Below are 14479 nucleotides of genomic sequence, written 5' to 3' on the forward strand. Positions count from 1 at the left end.
GGGAACGCCAACCACGACACCCCTCGGCCCCCCGGCGGAGCCGTGAGGGGAGGAAGAATGCTGAGCCTGCTGACGGCCGCTAGGTACCTGGTAACCCTCGTAGTCGAAACCAGGCGACACGGAGAAAGCATGGTCAGGGTCAAGGCGACCCTGTTGTTCGTTGGCAGCGGCGAAGAGGTCCTTGACGTTTTTTCTTGCCGCGCATGCTCCTCGCCCTCCAAGGCGTCCATCTCATCAAGAGCCGCCTGGGCGGCCCACATGTTGGCCGTGGGGGCATCGTAGATGGGAGCTTGTCGCCTAGGATTTCAGTAACAACCCGACCGTGATCGTTGATGTCACCGCGTCGGCTGGGTCCGCCGGCGGACGGGGTGAAGCCGTAAGCGGAATTGTACTCGCGCTACGCAGCCTCCATCCGGCGCTTGGCAGTTGCGAGGGTGGTGCCCTCCGCAAGCAGCTGTTTGCGAGCCTCCTCCAGCTCAACTCTAGCTGACGCCAGATTGTCAGTCGGCGCGAGGTGAGTGTCCAGGCCGGCGAGAGTTGCGTGAAGCGGGTCAGAAGGGCCCGGACGAAGCACAGCCATAGCCGCCACGGCCCTGGCACGGCCCGTGCTAGTGCTGGAGCCCGTGACCATCACCTCCATGAGGACGGAGGAGTCAGCGGTGTCGCACGCGGTGAGAACCCCCGCGAACGCTGGTGGATCGCTGCAGTCGAGTACGTCGCTAGGGTACTCATCGTGCACAGGCACATCGTCAAGACCGAGCTTGCTGAAGTGCATGCAGAGGGCATCGAGGTGGTGAGGCTCGTCGTGAGGCGCAGGTTGTCGGAGAGGGCGAAGAGGTGATCGACATCGGGAATGACGCCGTCACTGCGCGGCTTGCTGATGGGCTCGACGGAGGGGCCTGCGGGGCAGGCGAAGCCGAGGATGAACACCGTGGAAGCCTCCGCGAGGGCAGGCTCCACTGGCGTGCTGATCAGTCCGGACATGAGGCGTCCGGTGGGGTTGGCGAAGGGTCTCGTCCGCAGCGTAACTCCGACCAGTGTCGCGGACGACCCCACGATGGGTGCCAACTGTCGTCGTTTTCTCATGTCAAATGCCATAGGTAGGCTTATAGAGGGTGGTTGGGACCGAAAGGACACCGGCGGGCTCCAAGAACGGGATTGGTAACTAGCAATGCAAGACGCATGATGTACCCAGGTTCAGGGCCCTCCGTGGGAGGTAACACCCCTAGTCCTGCCGGAGTGGTTGATGAACCAAGAGAACTACAATGTGCTCCTTGAGTTGTTCGACGGAGGAGGAAGAAGGAACAGCCGGCTTGCAGTCTACCTCTCTTGTATGAGTGTGTGTGTGTGTGTGCGTAAGAATGGCCGACCATCTGCATGGAGGGGGGCTAGGGGGTTTTATAGATGAACCACATGGACTACAAAATGGATATAAGGTAAAATGTGGGGGGCCCGGCTGGCAGCCTCTCCGGCTAGCTAGAGGGCCCGTAGTTGATCAGTCTTGTCGCTGGTGGGGGACGTCGGCTGAAGGGTCCCATCAGGCTCTGGGACCCGCCGACTGGCCTATGGGATTGGTGTGTGCTCCACATGCGGGGCGCGAGTGGTAAGATGGCTGTCATCTTGCGGGATCCAGCACCGGTCAGCGGTACGTCTGCCTCCATTGTAGCCACGCCGAGCCACGTAATGGAGTGGGTGGTGGCGTGCGGGTACTGTACATGGTTGACGTGTCGTAGCCGGCACAAGTCAGCAGTATGGCTGTCACCACTGTAGCCACGCGTATCCCTCTCCATCGTACCTAAGCTGAGGTACTTTCGCCTTTAATCGAAGGCCTCCGTCGCATCATATGGATTGATGGGACGGGTGCTCCCCAGCCGGCTCGCGTCTAGCCACCCGGCCAGAGAGTAGATGGAAACATTCCTAGCCGGTGCGGGCTACACAGCCGGCCAGGAGGAGCCGATATCTGAGGAGGCTTTCGCCCCACTCTATGCCGAAGTGTGAAGGAGTAGGCTTGATGAGACTACCCCGAGTTTATCCCCCCATCATCCTCCTTGGCCACCTTAACGGTTACATCGTTCGGAATCCATCGAGGGTGATACCTCGGATCCCTCTGATGTTACAGCCGCATAACTACTTGACCTTGTTACTAGGAACTTGATGAATTGTGTGTTGCGGGTGGATTCCCGCGTGGATGTGATGATGAGTTAATTAAAATGCTAATGGATTTGGGTATTTGATCTGAGTTGGTCTGGAGACCTTTTTCGCACTAACCTTCACATGGGAGAAGTTATGGGTACTCGACGTCGTGGTATCAGACGAAGCTCTTCAGATGTCAGCAATGGAGCGGCGCGCGCCTGAGTGGTCTGGATAAGCATCTTTCTTGTATAAGAGGTGCCAGGACTGACATCGGCTGCCCTCGCAATGTGAAGGAGCGCAATGGGTGACGGGCCCATGAATCATGCGTGCTAGGAGTTAGACCGGTGGGCTCGCATCTCTGTTGAACCTAGGTAGGGTTGTGACGTGTTGATTTTAAGAGGTCGGGCATGACCCAGGGAAGTGTGTCCGGCCAGAGTTTGTCAAGCGTGTTGGGTACTGTGGTGCACCCCTGCAGGGATAAAATTAACTATTTGAATAGTCATGTCCATAGTTACATGACGATTTGGAGTTGTGCCTCGATCTTATACAACTACAAATGTTACTTAACTGGAATGTTTGCTCCAGGATTGCTTCCTCGTAGGGAGTTGAGGAAGAATCTCTGGGCGTGACCTTAATTTATATTGCTGCAACAATATGACTATATAATTGTGTTACTTGCTCTACTCTCGTTTATTGCCGCAAGACGCTGAAGATGCTAGTCTTCGATAGGACTAGTCCCCTCTCTCTATTCTCGCATTGCTACAGTCAGTCAACAGAAAACCGCCTTTTCCTTTGATACTGACGCATACTTAGCACAGTTCTGATGTCAGTCTTGCGAGTACTTTGGATGAGTACTCACCGTTGCTTTGCTCCTCCTTTTTCCCCTTGATTCGTTTGTTGTGACCAGATGATGGAGCCCAGGAGATGGTGTATCCCGTCGATGACGACTGCTACCCCGACGGTGCCTACTACTACGTGGAGGCCGCTGACGACCAGGAGTAGTTAGGAGGTTCCCAGGCAGGAGGCCTCGCCTCGTTAGATCGTTGTATCCTTTGTGCTAGGCTTATCTAAGGCATTGCCATGTTCCATGTATGTACTCAGATATTTGTTGCTTCCACTGACTCGTGTGTTTATCAAGCTTCTGTATTCTAGCCCTCGAGGCTCCTGGCTTGTAATATGAAGCTTGTATGTTTTTATTTGTGTCTAGAGTTGTGTTGTGATATCTTCAAGTGAGTCCTTGGGCTTGGTCATACGCATTTCGTGTATGATTAGCGTACGATCAAATCGAAGGCGTCACACTCGGATCCTTCTCTTGTTTGATACGATGGTTGCATTCAAAGGCTATCTACGCATTGTCAATAATCATACCACCTGGGATAAAAGCACTTTGATAGGGGAAGATAATATCATCCAAAACATGTCTAAGCGTATTAACCAAGCATTTCGACACTACTTTGTACATAAGATTATATAAGCTAATAGGTCAAAAATTAGTAACTTTCACTGGTTCTGAATTTTTGGAATCATGACAATCACTGTATCATTTACCTTAGGTGGCATTACTCCCGTATGTAAAAAAAATCTTAACAATGGATATAACACTTTCCTTCAACCTAGACTAGTTGCGCTTAATATATCATGCTCGAAACCCGTCTGCACATGGTGTCGTAAGAGGACCGATCTGAAAAAGAGTGCATGATATTTCCTTCTCCATGAAATGCCACACAACATATCATTTGTGTCCTCTCCTACCAAAGGTGAAATAAGATCTATGATAGGTGTTATTTCAAAAAAAAGATCTATGATAGGTGAGGAGTACAAAATACTTTCACCCATGAAAATATCCTATGTAGTTGCCGCTGCACCCATCGCCTTACTGTTATGGATAACACCATCGATGCCCTCAAGTATCTTTATACGATTATTCCTAGCGCGCCACACAGACTTGGCGTGGAAATATTTTGTATTGTGGTCACATCCTTGAACCAAGTAACACGCGAGAGCTGCATTCACATAAGTTCCCTCCAGCGACGGAGCTAGACGGTGATTAGGGGGAGGGGGCAAGGACAAAACACCCAATTTGCAAGGGATACAATACCCAAAAAAATTCAATCTCAACCCTTAAAAAAGGTTCTTCACAAAACTTGCTAAGGCTCGGGGCATGGCACCTGCAGTATTGTACATAGCTCCTCGAGTGGTTCCTTCTATATAGCAGTTCGTTCATTTATATATAAGTTCTCCGTATCTCCATTTTGTCAGGGTTCATCATCTTAAGTTCTTCTAGTTAGGTACGGTTTTTTTTCTATATCTTTCACAACACTTCCAAACTTTGTTTTACTCCAGTAACAGAGTTAGCACATTGTTTCACCTAAAGCCCCATGAACATCACCCAAAGTTTGTACCTAAGACCTTGTACTTTTGTTCTACATTTCCTCGTCAACACGAATTGTTGGAGAACAGCTTCATTGTCTAACTTTTATTCGTTCTTACTTTCCAGGCCGAATATTTATTTCACTGTACACTATTTATGCAATATGCACCGTATATTAGATTAGTTGGAGTATACTTCATTCAGCAACACAGCTGGAATAGCTCAGTTGGCTAGAGCGTGTGGCTGTTAACCACAAGGTCGGAGGTTCAAGCCCTCCTTCTAGCGACATTTAATACTCCCTCCATCTTAAAAAATTTCACTGAAGTTTTAAACAAATGCTTGCTCGCTTCTGCATTACACATTTGCCACTGGGCCATGTCACTGAAGTGCCCTCCTTCTAGCGATATTTAAAATTTTCACTGAAGTTCTAAACAAATGCTTGCTTGCTTCTGCATTACAGATTTGCCACTGGGCCATGTCACTGAAGTGCCCTCCTTCTAGCGATATTTAAATCTGCATTACAAATTTGCCACTGGGCCATGTCACTGAAGTGCCCTCCTTCTAGCGATATTTAAAATTTTCACTGAAGTTCTAAACAAATGCTTGCTTGCTTCTGCATTACAGATTTGCCACTTGGCCATGTCACTGAAGTGCCCTCCTTCTAGCGATATTTAAAATTTTCACTGAAGTTCTAAACAAATGCTTGCTTGCTTCTGCATTACAGATTTGCCACTGGGCCATGTCACTAAAGTGTGAGCCACGTTTTGCTTTTGCATTTCAAGTTTGCCGCCAACCATGTCACTAAACTGCGGTCCCAGAAGAAAAAATGGCGTGTCGGTATATCATGTACTCCCTCCATCTCAAAATTATTGTCTTAAATTTATCTAGATACGAATGTATCTAGTCACATTTTAGCATTTAGATGCATTCATTTGTAGACGAACCTAAGACAGTTTTTTTAGGACGGAGGGAGTATGAAGTATGATTAGTCCTCCAGTGACATGATCCATTCTAGCGACATTTAATACTCCCTCCATCTTAAAATTTTCACTGAAGTTTTAAACAAATTTGCTTCTGCATTACACATTTGCCACTGGGCCATGTCACTGAAGTGCCCTCCTTCTAGCGATATTTAAAATTTTCACTGAAGTTCTAAACAAATGCTTGCTTGCTTCTGCATTACAGATTTGCCACTGGGCCATGCCACTGAAGTGCCCTCCTTCTAGCGATATTTAAATCTGCATTACAAATTTGCCACTGGGCCATGTCACTGAAGTGCCCTCCTTCTAGCGATATTTAAAATTTTCACTGAAGTTTTAAACAAATGCTTGCTTGCTTCTGCATTACAGATTTGCCACTGGGCCATGTCACTGAAGTGCCCTCCTTCTAGCGATATTTAAAATTTTCACTGAAGTTCTAAACAAATGCTTGCTTGCTTCTGCATTACAGATTTGCCACTGGGCCATGTCACTAAAGTGTGAGCCACGTTTTGCTTTTGCATTTCAAGTTTGCCGCCAACCATGTCACTAAACTGCGGTCCCAGAAGAAAAAATGGCGTGTCGGTATATCATGTACTCCCTCCATCTCAAAATTATTGTCTTAAATTTATCTAGATACGAATGTATCTAGTCACATTTTAGCATTTAGATGCATTCATTTGTAGACGAACCTAAGACAGTTTTTTTAGGACGGAGGGAGTATGAAGTATGATTAGTCCTCCAGTGACATGATCCATTCTAGCGACATTTAATACTCCCTCCATCTTAAAATTTTCACTGAAGTTTTAAACAAATTTGCTTCTGCATTACACATTTGCCACTGGGCCATGTCACTGAAGTGCCCTCCTTCTAGCGATATTTAAAATTTTCACTGAAGTTCTAAACAAATGCTTGCTTGCTTCTGCATTACAGATTTGCCACTGGGCCATGCCACTGAAGTGCCCTCCTTCTAGCGATATTTAAATCTGCATTACAAATTTGCCACTGGGCCATGTCACTGAAGTGCCCTCCTTCTAGCGATATTTAAAATTTTCACTGAAGTTTTAAACAAATGCTTGCTTGCTTCTGCATTACAGATTTGCCACTGGGCCATGTCACTGAAGTGCCCTCCTTCTAGCGATATTTAAAATTTTCACTGAAGTTCTAAACAAATGCTTGCTTGCTTCTGCATTACAGATTTGCCACTGGGCCATGTCACTAAAGTGTGAGCCACGTTTTGCTTTTGCATTTCAAGTTTGCCGCCAACCATGTCACTAAACTGCGGTCCCAGAAGAAAAAATGGCGTGTCGGTATATCATGTACTCCCTCCATCTCAAAATTATTGTCTTAAATTTATCTAGATACGAATGTATCTAGTCACATTTTAGCATTTAGATGCATTCATTTGTAGACGAACCTAAGACAGTTTTTTTAGGACGGAGGGAGTATGAAGTATGATTAGTCCTCCAGTGACATGATCCATTCTAGCGACATTTAATACTCCCTCCATCTTAAAATTTTCACTGAAGTTTTAAACAAATTTGCTTCTGCATTACACATTTGCCACTGGGCCATGTCACTGAAGTGCCCTCCTTCTAGCGATATTTAAAATTTTCACTGAAGTTCTAAACAAATGCTTGCTTGCTTCTGCATTACAGATTTGCCACTGGGCCATGCCACTGAAGTGCCCTCCTTCTAGCGATATTTAAATCTGCATTACAAATTTGCCACTGGGCCATGTCACTGAAGTGCCCTCCTTCTAGCGATATTTAAAATTTTCACTGAAGTTTTAAACAAATGCTTGCTTGCTTCTGCATTACAGATTTGCCACTGGGCCATGTCACTGAAGTGCCCTCCTTCTAGCGATATTTAAAATTTTCACTGAAGTTCTAAACAAATGCTTGCTTGCTTCTGCATTACAGATTTGCCACTGGGCCATGTCACTAAAGTGTGAGCCACGTTTTGCTTTTGCATTTCAAGTTTGCCGCCAACCATGTCACTAAACTGCGGGCCCAGAAGAAAAAATGGCGTGTCGGTATATCATGTACTCCCTCCATCTCAAAATTATTGTCTTAAATTTATCTAGATACGAATGTATCTAGTCACATTTTAGCATTTAGATGCATTCATTTGTAGACGAACCTAAGACAGTTTTTTTAGGACGGAGGGAGTATGAAGTATGATTAGTCCTCCAGTGACATGATCCATTCTAGCGACATTTAATACTCCCTCCATCTTAAAAATTTCACTGAAGTTTTAAACAAATTTGCTTCTGCATTACACATTTGCCACTGGGCCATGTCACTGAAGTGCCCTCCTTCTAGCGATATTTAAAATTTTCACTGAAGTTCTAAACAAATGCTTGCTTGCTTCTGCATTACAGATTTGCCACTGGGCCATGCCACTGAAGTGCCCTCCTTCTAGCGATATTTAAATCTGCATTACAAATTTGCCACTGGGCCATGTCACTGAAGTGCCCTCCTTCTAGCGATATTTAAAATTTTCACTGAAGTTTTAAACAAATGCTTGCTTGCTTCTGCATTACAGATTTGCCACTGGGCCATGTCACTGAAGTGCCCTCCTTCTAGCGATATTTAAAATTTTCACTGAAGTTCTAAACAAATGCTTGCTTGCTTCTGCATTACAGATTTGCCACTGGGCCATGTCACTAAAGTGTGAGCCACGTTTTGCTTTTGCATTTCAAGTTTGCCGCCAACCATGTCACTAAACTGCGGGCCCAGAAGAAAAAATGGCGTGTCGGTATATCATGTACTCCCTCCATCTCAAAATTATTGTCTTAAATTTATCTAGATACGAATGTATCTAGTCACATTTTAGCATTTAGATGCATTCATTTGTAGACGAACCTAAGACAGTTTTTTTAGGACGGAGGGAGTATGAAGTATGATTAGTCCTCCAGTGACATGATCCATTCTAGCGACATTTAATACTCCCTCCATCTTAAAATTTTCACTGAAGTTTTAAACAAATTTGCTTCTGCATTACACATTTGCCACTGGGCCATGTCACTGAAGTGCCCTCCTTCTAGCGATATTTAAAATTTTCACTGAAGTTCTAAACAAATGCTTGCTTGCTTCTGCATTACAGATTTGCCACTGGGCCATGCCACTGAAGTGCCCTCCTTCTAGCGATATTTAAATCTGCATTACAAATTTGCCACTGGGCCATGTCACTGAAGTGCCCTCCTTCTAGCGATATTTAAAATTTTCACTGAAGTTTTAAACAAATGCTTGCTTGCTTCTGCATTACAGATTTGCCACTGGGCCATGTCACTGAAGTGCCCTCCTTCTAGCGATATTTAAAATTTTCACTGAAGTTCTAAACAAATGCTTGCTTGCTTCTGCATTACAGATTTGCCACTGGGCCATGTCACTAAAGTGTGAGCCACGTTTTGCTTTTGCATTTCAAGTTTGCCGCCAACCATGTCACTAAACTGCGGGCCCAGAAGAAAAAATGGCGTGTCGGTATATCATGTACTCCCTCCATCTCAAAATTATTGTCTTAAATTTATCTAGATACGAATGTATCTAGTCACATTTTAGCATTTAGATGCATTCATTTGTAGACGAACCTAAGACAGTTTTTTTAGGACGGAGGGAGTATGAAGTATGATTAGTCCTCCAGTGGCATGATCCATTCGGCCAGCCAAAGTTGTGCGTTTGTATCTTCAATCATCCAAATAAACGGTGACATGATCCACTTGGCCAGCCAAAGTTGTTCATTTGTATCTTGAACATCCAAATAAACGATTTGGTCGCAGCACAATCTTTTGTACTTAAGGAAACAAAATGCATTTATTTTCTTCTCCTAACCCCAAAGTGATGGTAATGTTATGCACTGAACCTAACAAGAAATTATCTGTATGTTTTGTTGATGCCAGAAATATTTTGGTCAGGCAGGTTTCATTTATCACCACAGTGCGTCAAACTAGCAACATGCTCCAGTGATGCAGGTATTTAGAACAAGAATAGAAGTTGCCGAATTGCCAACCGGCAGAAATGTCTCACAACATGCATAGCCAGAGCGAGAAGACCAGTAAGTACACACTTTTTTTTCATTTTCTTTTTTGTAGTGACCCGTACAACAGATCGGCGGTGCAACATTGGTCTGACGATTTGTAAGGATCAGTCGTATGACGGGAAGTGTTTCCTTTAATTAATAGGACTAGTAGATTAACGGTATGCCATACAGAAGATAGTCTCGCCGCATGGTGCTACACCAGACAAACAAAATCTAACACTGCCTCACTGCATTATGACAGACTGACCAACAAAAATAACAGACAGTTCTGTATATAGAGTTGGAACGACGACTACTAAAAGACCACTGTGTCGAGCATGGTCCCTAGGGTCTGGACTATGTTCGATGACATCAAATTCGAGACATGCTCCTCCAAGTGCTTCTTTGCATCCTGCCGCCCGACATTTGCTATTGCCAGTTTCTCAGGCGGCAGTTCATCCTCCTCTTGCACTGCCTTGTTATATTTGATGGCCAGACTAAGCATTTCCTGCACATGGTGACGCAAATATTAACAGACCACAAAGAGTAGTTCAGTTTGCAGCATCAACTAAACGGATCTTCTGAGAGCAAGTAGGAAGTAGAATGCTACACACCTGAACAGTCTCCTCGTTGGTCTTTGAGTGGGTGTCGAATTTCTTTATAATCAACCCATCTGTCCATTTCTTTTTGTGCAAGTTCAGCAACATCTTCTCCTCAAGCTCATTTTTCCGGTAGTTGATTGCAATAGAGTAGTAGTGCCTGTTCAGCCCATGAATAAGTGCCTGGCAACACAGGGATAACACAAACATTTATGATAAATTATAAAGACAAGTTCAGAAGGACCCACATTATGCAGTACGCTAGTACTTACCTGAATAGATGGTTTGTTTAGGTGCCCAACATTCGATGTTGTCTGCCGTGGCTCCTGGCCAAGCATCATGGTCTGAGGGTTAATGAGACGGAATGCATCAATGACCACTTTCCCCTTGACACTCTGGATGGGATCTATCACAACAGCAACTGCCCTGGGGTTTAACGCTTCAAAACTCTGCATGTCCATGTTTTAAGATGTTACATATCACAAGCATACCCAGTCAATTCAGCAGAAATATTTACATAAGAGTACATTTCGCCCTTTGTGAAAAAACAAGAGTAAAATTGGAGTAGTTTTTTTACTTCAAAAAAAATTAGGCTTTGAGGCTCGTTGCAAACTTATATATCACCGCCTCTTATGATGGGACCTTTTCCCTTTTCCTGTTCTATTCCAGATCAGATGTGTACAATTAAACTCAAGTCGCTTCAGAGTTTGCACTTGGGGAGACAATGCGTACGTGAAGCTCATTAGACTAGCCTCTGTGGCAGGGTTGGCTACCACAGAGATATTGGTACCTAGGCAGCAAACATATGACAACCGAAACAGAGCATATACTATCTTTTAATTGTTTTGCTTCACTTAAACAAATTAGATTGTTACACTCCATATTTATTAAATTTTTATTACATATATTTTGATGAGTTGGCATAAAGTATGGTGGGACTGCTGGACAACCAGTGTACCCTTTTTGCCAAAACAAGTTTTAAAATATAATTTTTATGATGAAATGGAGAACAGTATATGATATGTGAGCATGAATTAGTGAATTACAATGCAGTACAGTGGGAACTATGGCAAAAATAACATATATGTTTGTCAAACAACGATTCTACAATGCAACAAAGGAACATTACAAAAATAGGTGACATCTGCATAGACCTGCTGAGTATTGATGTCAACTCCTGAAAGCCAGCAACCAAATCCAGGATGCGAGTGGTACCAGCCTACCACCATTTCAGGTCTGTAAAAGCAACATAAGTATTAATATAATTATTTGACTGAGCAAAGATCACACTTGATCATCGAATGTTCGTAAGGGAAAAGATATATTAAAGCCATGGCCAATATTATTACTAAATCAACTGGCTGGCAGTAAACATAACATATGTAGAAACCTAGATAGGAATCATGCGCTGCATGAGAAGTGATTATGTACATTTAGCAACCTGTAAATTTTGAAAAGAATCAAATCTAAAGCTTGATTTTCTTGAAACGAAATGTAACAGAGCAAGCCATGACTAACTGAATTCCAACACTAGCAGAAATTAAGCAGAGATCAGAGTAAAGTGAAGGAATACTATAATCAGGAGAGGTATGCAACCAAGTTAGTATACCTTCCGGTCTGCTTGAGCATGTCGAGCATGTTGGTCTGGAAGACGTGGTCGACGGCCTCGACGCTGACCCCGGTCCCGCTCTGCGGCATGGCGAAGACATCCACCACCCTGACCGTGTAGTCGTCGACGAACTCGCCCAGCATCAGGCCCATCACCTCCATGGGCACGCCGGCCCTCCCTGCATCAGCAGCAGCGCGTGAGGCCGATCTCGAACCCTGGCGGGCGATAGCCAATCCGGGGGCGTGGAGAGGGGAAGGGTGGCTAGGGTTAGGGTTATCGACTGACCGTGCTTGAGCATCTTGAGGAGGGCGAGGGAGGAGATGTAGACCTGCTCGGAGGAGTCGAGCAGCGGCGAGTCGGTCCCCGGCTGCCCCATCCCGGTCGCGCCGCTGAAGATTCTCTGGAGCCGCTCCATGGCTTCAGCTGGCCTTCGCCTTCGGATCGCGCCTCCTCCTTTGCTTCTCGCCGCGGTTGCTTCACACAGGCGAGTTGGGCTGCCAATTAGTTCAGTTTTTGTGAGGGACACAGACAATGGGCTGTACATGAGCCAGCCCAATTAGGTTCATGTGCTGTTTCCCGTCCGGTTTCGGAACCGTCGTTCCGTTCTGGTTTTATTGTCCTGTGTGGTAGATTAACAATTCAACAGTTTTAGTCAAAAAGACAAGCAATTTTTTTTCCCTCTAGCTAGGGCTTTTGTCCTCCTGGGGCGATCTGTCGCCGCCGTCGAGATCGGTTTCCCCGCCCCGTCTTCCACCCGTTCGTCTCGTGTGATTGATTAGGGGGCGGTCTAACGCCTCCTCATCAACATCGCGGATCGGGAGATTGAGATTTCTCGGATTGCTGCAACAAGGCCCGATAGACTGTATCAATCGGGTTAGGGTTTTACAAGATGTCTTCGAGCGAGGTCGCCATACACCGGCTTCAAGCTTAACTGAGACAGATGATGTGGAGAAGATGATGAAAGAACTAGGGCTCATAGGAGAGGATTTGGATGATGTGATCTTCAATGAACAAGAGGCCCCGCCCGAGGCAGTCCGGTGGATGGCACTCTCTAGGGTTCACTCTCAGAAAACCTACAGCCAATACTGGTTCTTTCTGAATTTGAGATCCGCCTGGGATCTTGCGCAGCCGACGAAGTTTAGGCCGTTGGAGGACAACATATACACTCCAGTTCTCATGCTTAGGGGATTGGGAGCGTGTCACAATGGAGGGACTGTGGCACTTCAGGGGTGATGCAATCATAATTAAGCCGTATGATGGAGTGACGAAGTTGTCTACCGTGAGGCTCGACACCATTGATATCTGGGTGCAGATTCATGACATGTCGCAGTTCTATGCTCATCTCGTTCCGTCTTTAGGGCCGAAGATCGGTGAAGTGCTATTCACGGAGCCACAATCACAGGACTTTTAAGGGGAACTTCCACCGTGTTTGGGTGAGAATCAATGCCACTAAACCTCTAAAGAACGCAGTATCCATGATCCTGATGGCAAGAGGCAAATCTATGGAGTCAAATATGAGAAGTTGTCTCACTCGTGTGCCGTTTGCGGAATGCTGGGTCACCTCTACAACGAGCATGGCAACGGAGTCCACCCATCCTCAGCACTGATCTTCAAGGATCTAAAGGCATCTTGGGCTATGAGGACTAGGTGTGGTCATGGTGAAGTCACAAACCGAAGAGGAGGTGGGAACAGCGGTCCCTCTGGAGGCCAAGGACGCAACACATAGAACAACTCACGGTATTGGGATGATTCTTATGAAGATCAGGACTTGGAGATGGACGAGTCATAGAACAACAGGAAAAGGGGATCAGAACCGGCAGCAATCCAAAATGCACAGCCGGTAACAAGTCAAGTTGTCTCGACTTCTGAACCTAACAGCGTCTTGGCACTTTTATCCACGACAGTTCCTTCAAGTCCGAGCAGCAAGTAGGAAAACAAAAGGACTAAGACGCTAATGGATTCAGAGAAGAATACCACAGCTAAGAATGGAAGGCATGGCAAAGATTATAAGTTGGTGGTCCCCGAGTGGTGGCGCCGAGGCCAATGAGTGCTTTCTGTTGGAACTGTCGTGGCACGGGGAAAGCCACGACCGTTCGCGAGCTTCGCGATTTCATGAGGCAATTTTCCCCTACCCTCTTGTGCATTGTAGAAACAAAAAATAAAGGGGATAGGGTAGAAGCCTTAGCTTGTACTCTTGGCTATGATAATACTTATGATGTGGATAGTTAGAGCAGGAGTGGAGGTATTGGTCTCTTTTGGAACAATTCAATAAAGCTTGAGATTTTTGGTTATTCTGGTTATCATTTAGATGTTCTAGTTGAGGAGAGTGGTCAGGAGAAGTGGAGTATGCCATGGGTATATGGAGAGGCGCAAACACACTTGCATCACCAAACATGGGATGTTTTGAAAAACATTAGTACTTTGAGCTCTCTTCCTTGGCTTTGTATTGGATACTTTGATGAAGTGTTACGTCCTAATGAACATGAAGGAGTGGGAGAACGTAGCGATGCTCAGATCCAAGCATTTCGAGATGCTATGGATATATGTATGTTGATTGATTTAGGCTATAAGGGAAAAATTTGGATCTTTGAGAAGAACGTAACTAGAGGAAGCTACATGCGGTGCAGACTTGATAGAGCTTTGGCAAATGCTGATTGGATGGCCCGTTTCCCTCTTTCTTCTATGGCTCATCGCTCCGGGGTTACTTTTGACCATTCACCAATTATGTTGGAGTTTGGAAACACGGCTCGGGAGCGCGGGAAGAGTACTT

General features: G+C 45.6%; 1 protein-coding gene and 1 non-coding gene across 2 annotated transcripts; one reads left to right on the forward strand and one right to left on the reverse strand.

The window, feature by feature from the left end:
* The first annotated feature begins 4715 nt into the window (after positions 1–4715).
* On the forward strand, positions 4716–4789 carry TRNAN-GUU. The gene has a single exon. It is a non-coding gene; the product is annotated as a tRNA-Asn (tRNA).
* A 4846-nt stretch (positions 4790–9635) lies between these two features.
* LOC123440378 (26S proteasome non-ATPase regulatory subunit 14 homolog) lies at positions 9636–12236 on the reverse strand. Its single transcript, XM_045116952.1, has 6 exons — positions 11995–12236; positions 11710–11887; positions 11255–11336; positions 10373–10549; positions 10116–10283; positions 9636–10009 (listed from the first exon to the last, which is right to left on the reverse strand). The coding sequence occupies exons 1-6, from the start codon at positions 12122–12124 to the stop codon at positions 9818–9820; spliced, it is 927 nt and encodes a 308-aa protein (XP_044972887.1). The 5' UTR covers positions 12125–12236; the 3' UTR covers positions 9636–9817.
* Positions 12237–14479: the final 2243 nt, after the last annotated feature.

Source organism: Hordeum vulgare, chromosome 1H (genome assembly GCF_904849725.1).
Source record: "Hordeum vulgare subsp. vulgare chromosome 1H, MorexV3_pseudomolecules_assembly, whole genome shotgun sequence".
In the NCBI taxonomy this organism is placed as follows: Eukaryota; Viridiplantae; Streptophyta; class Magnoliopsida; order Poales; family Poaceae; genus Hordeum; species Hordeum vulgare.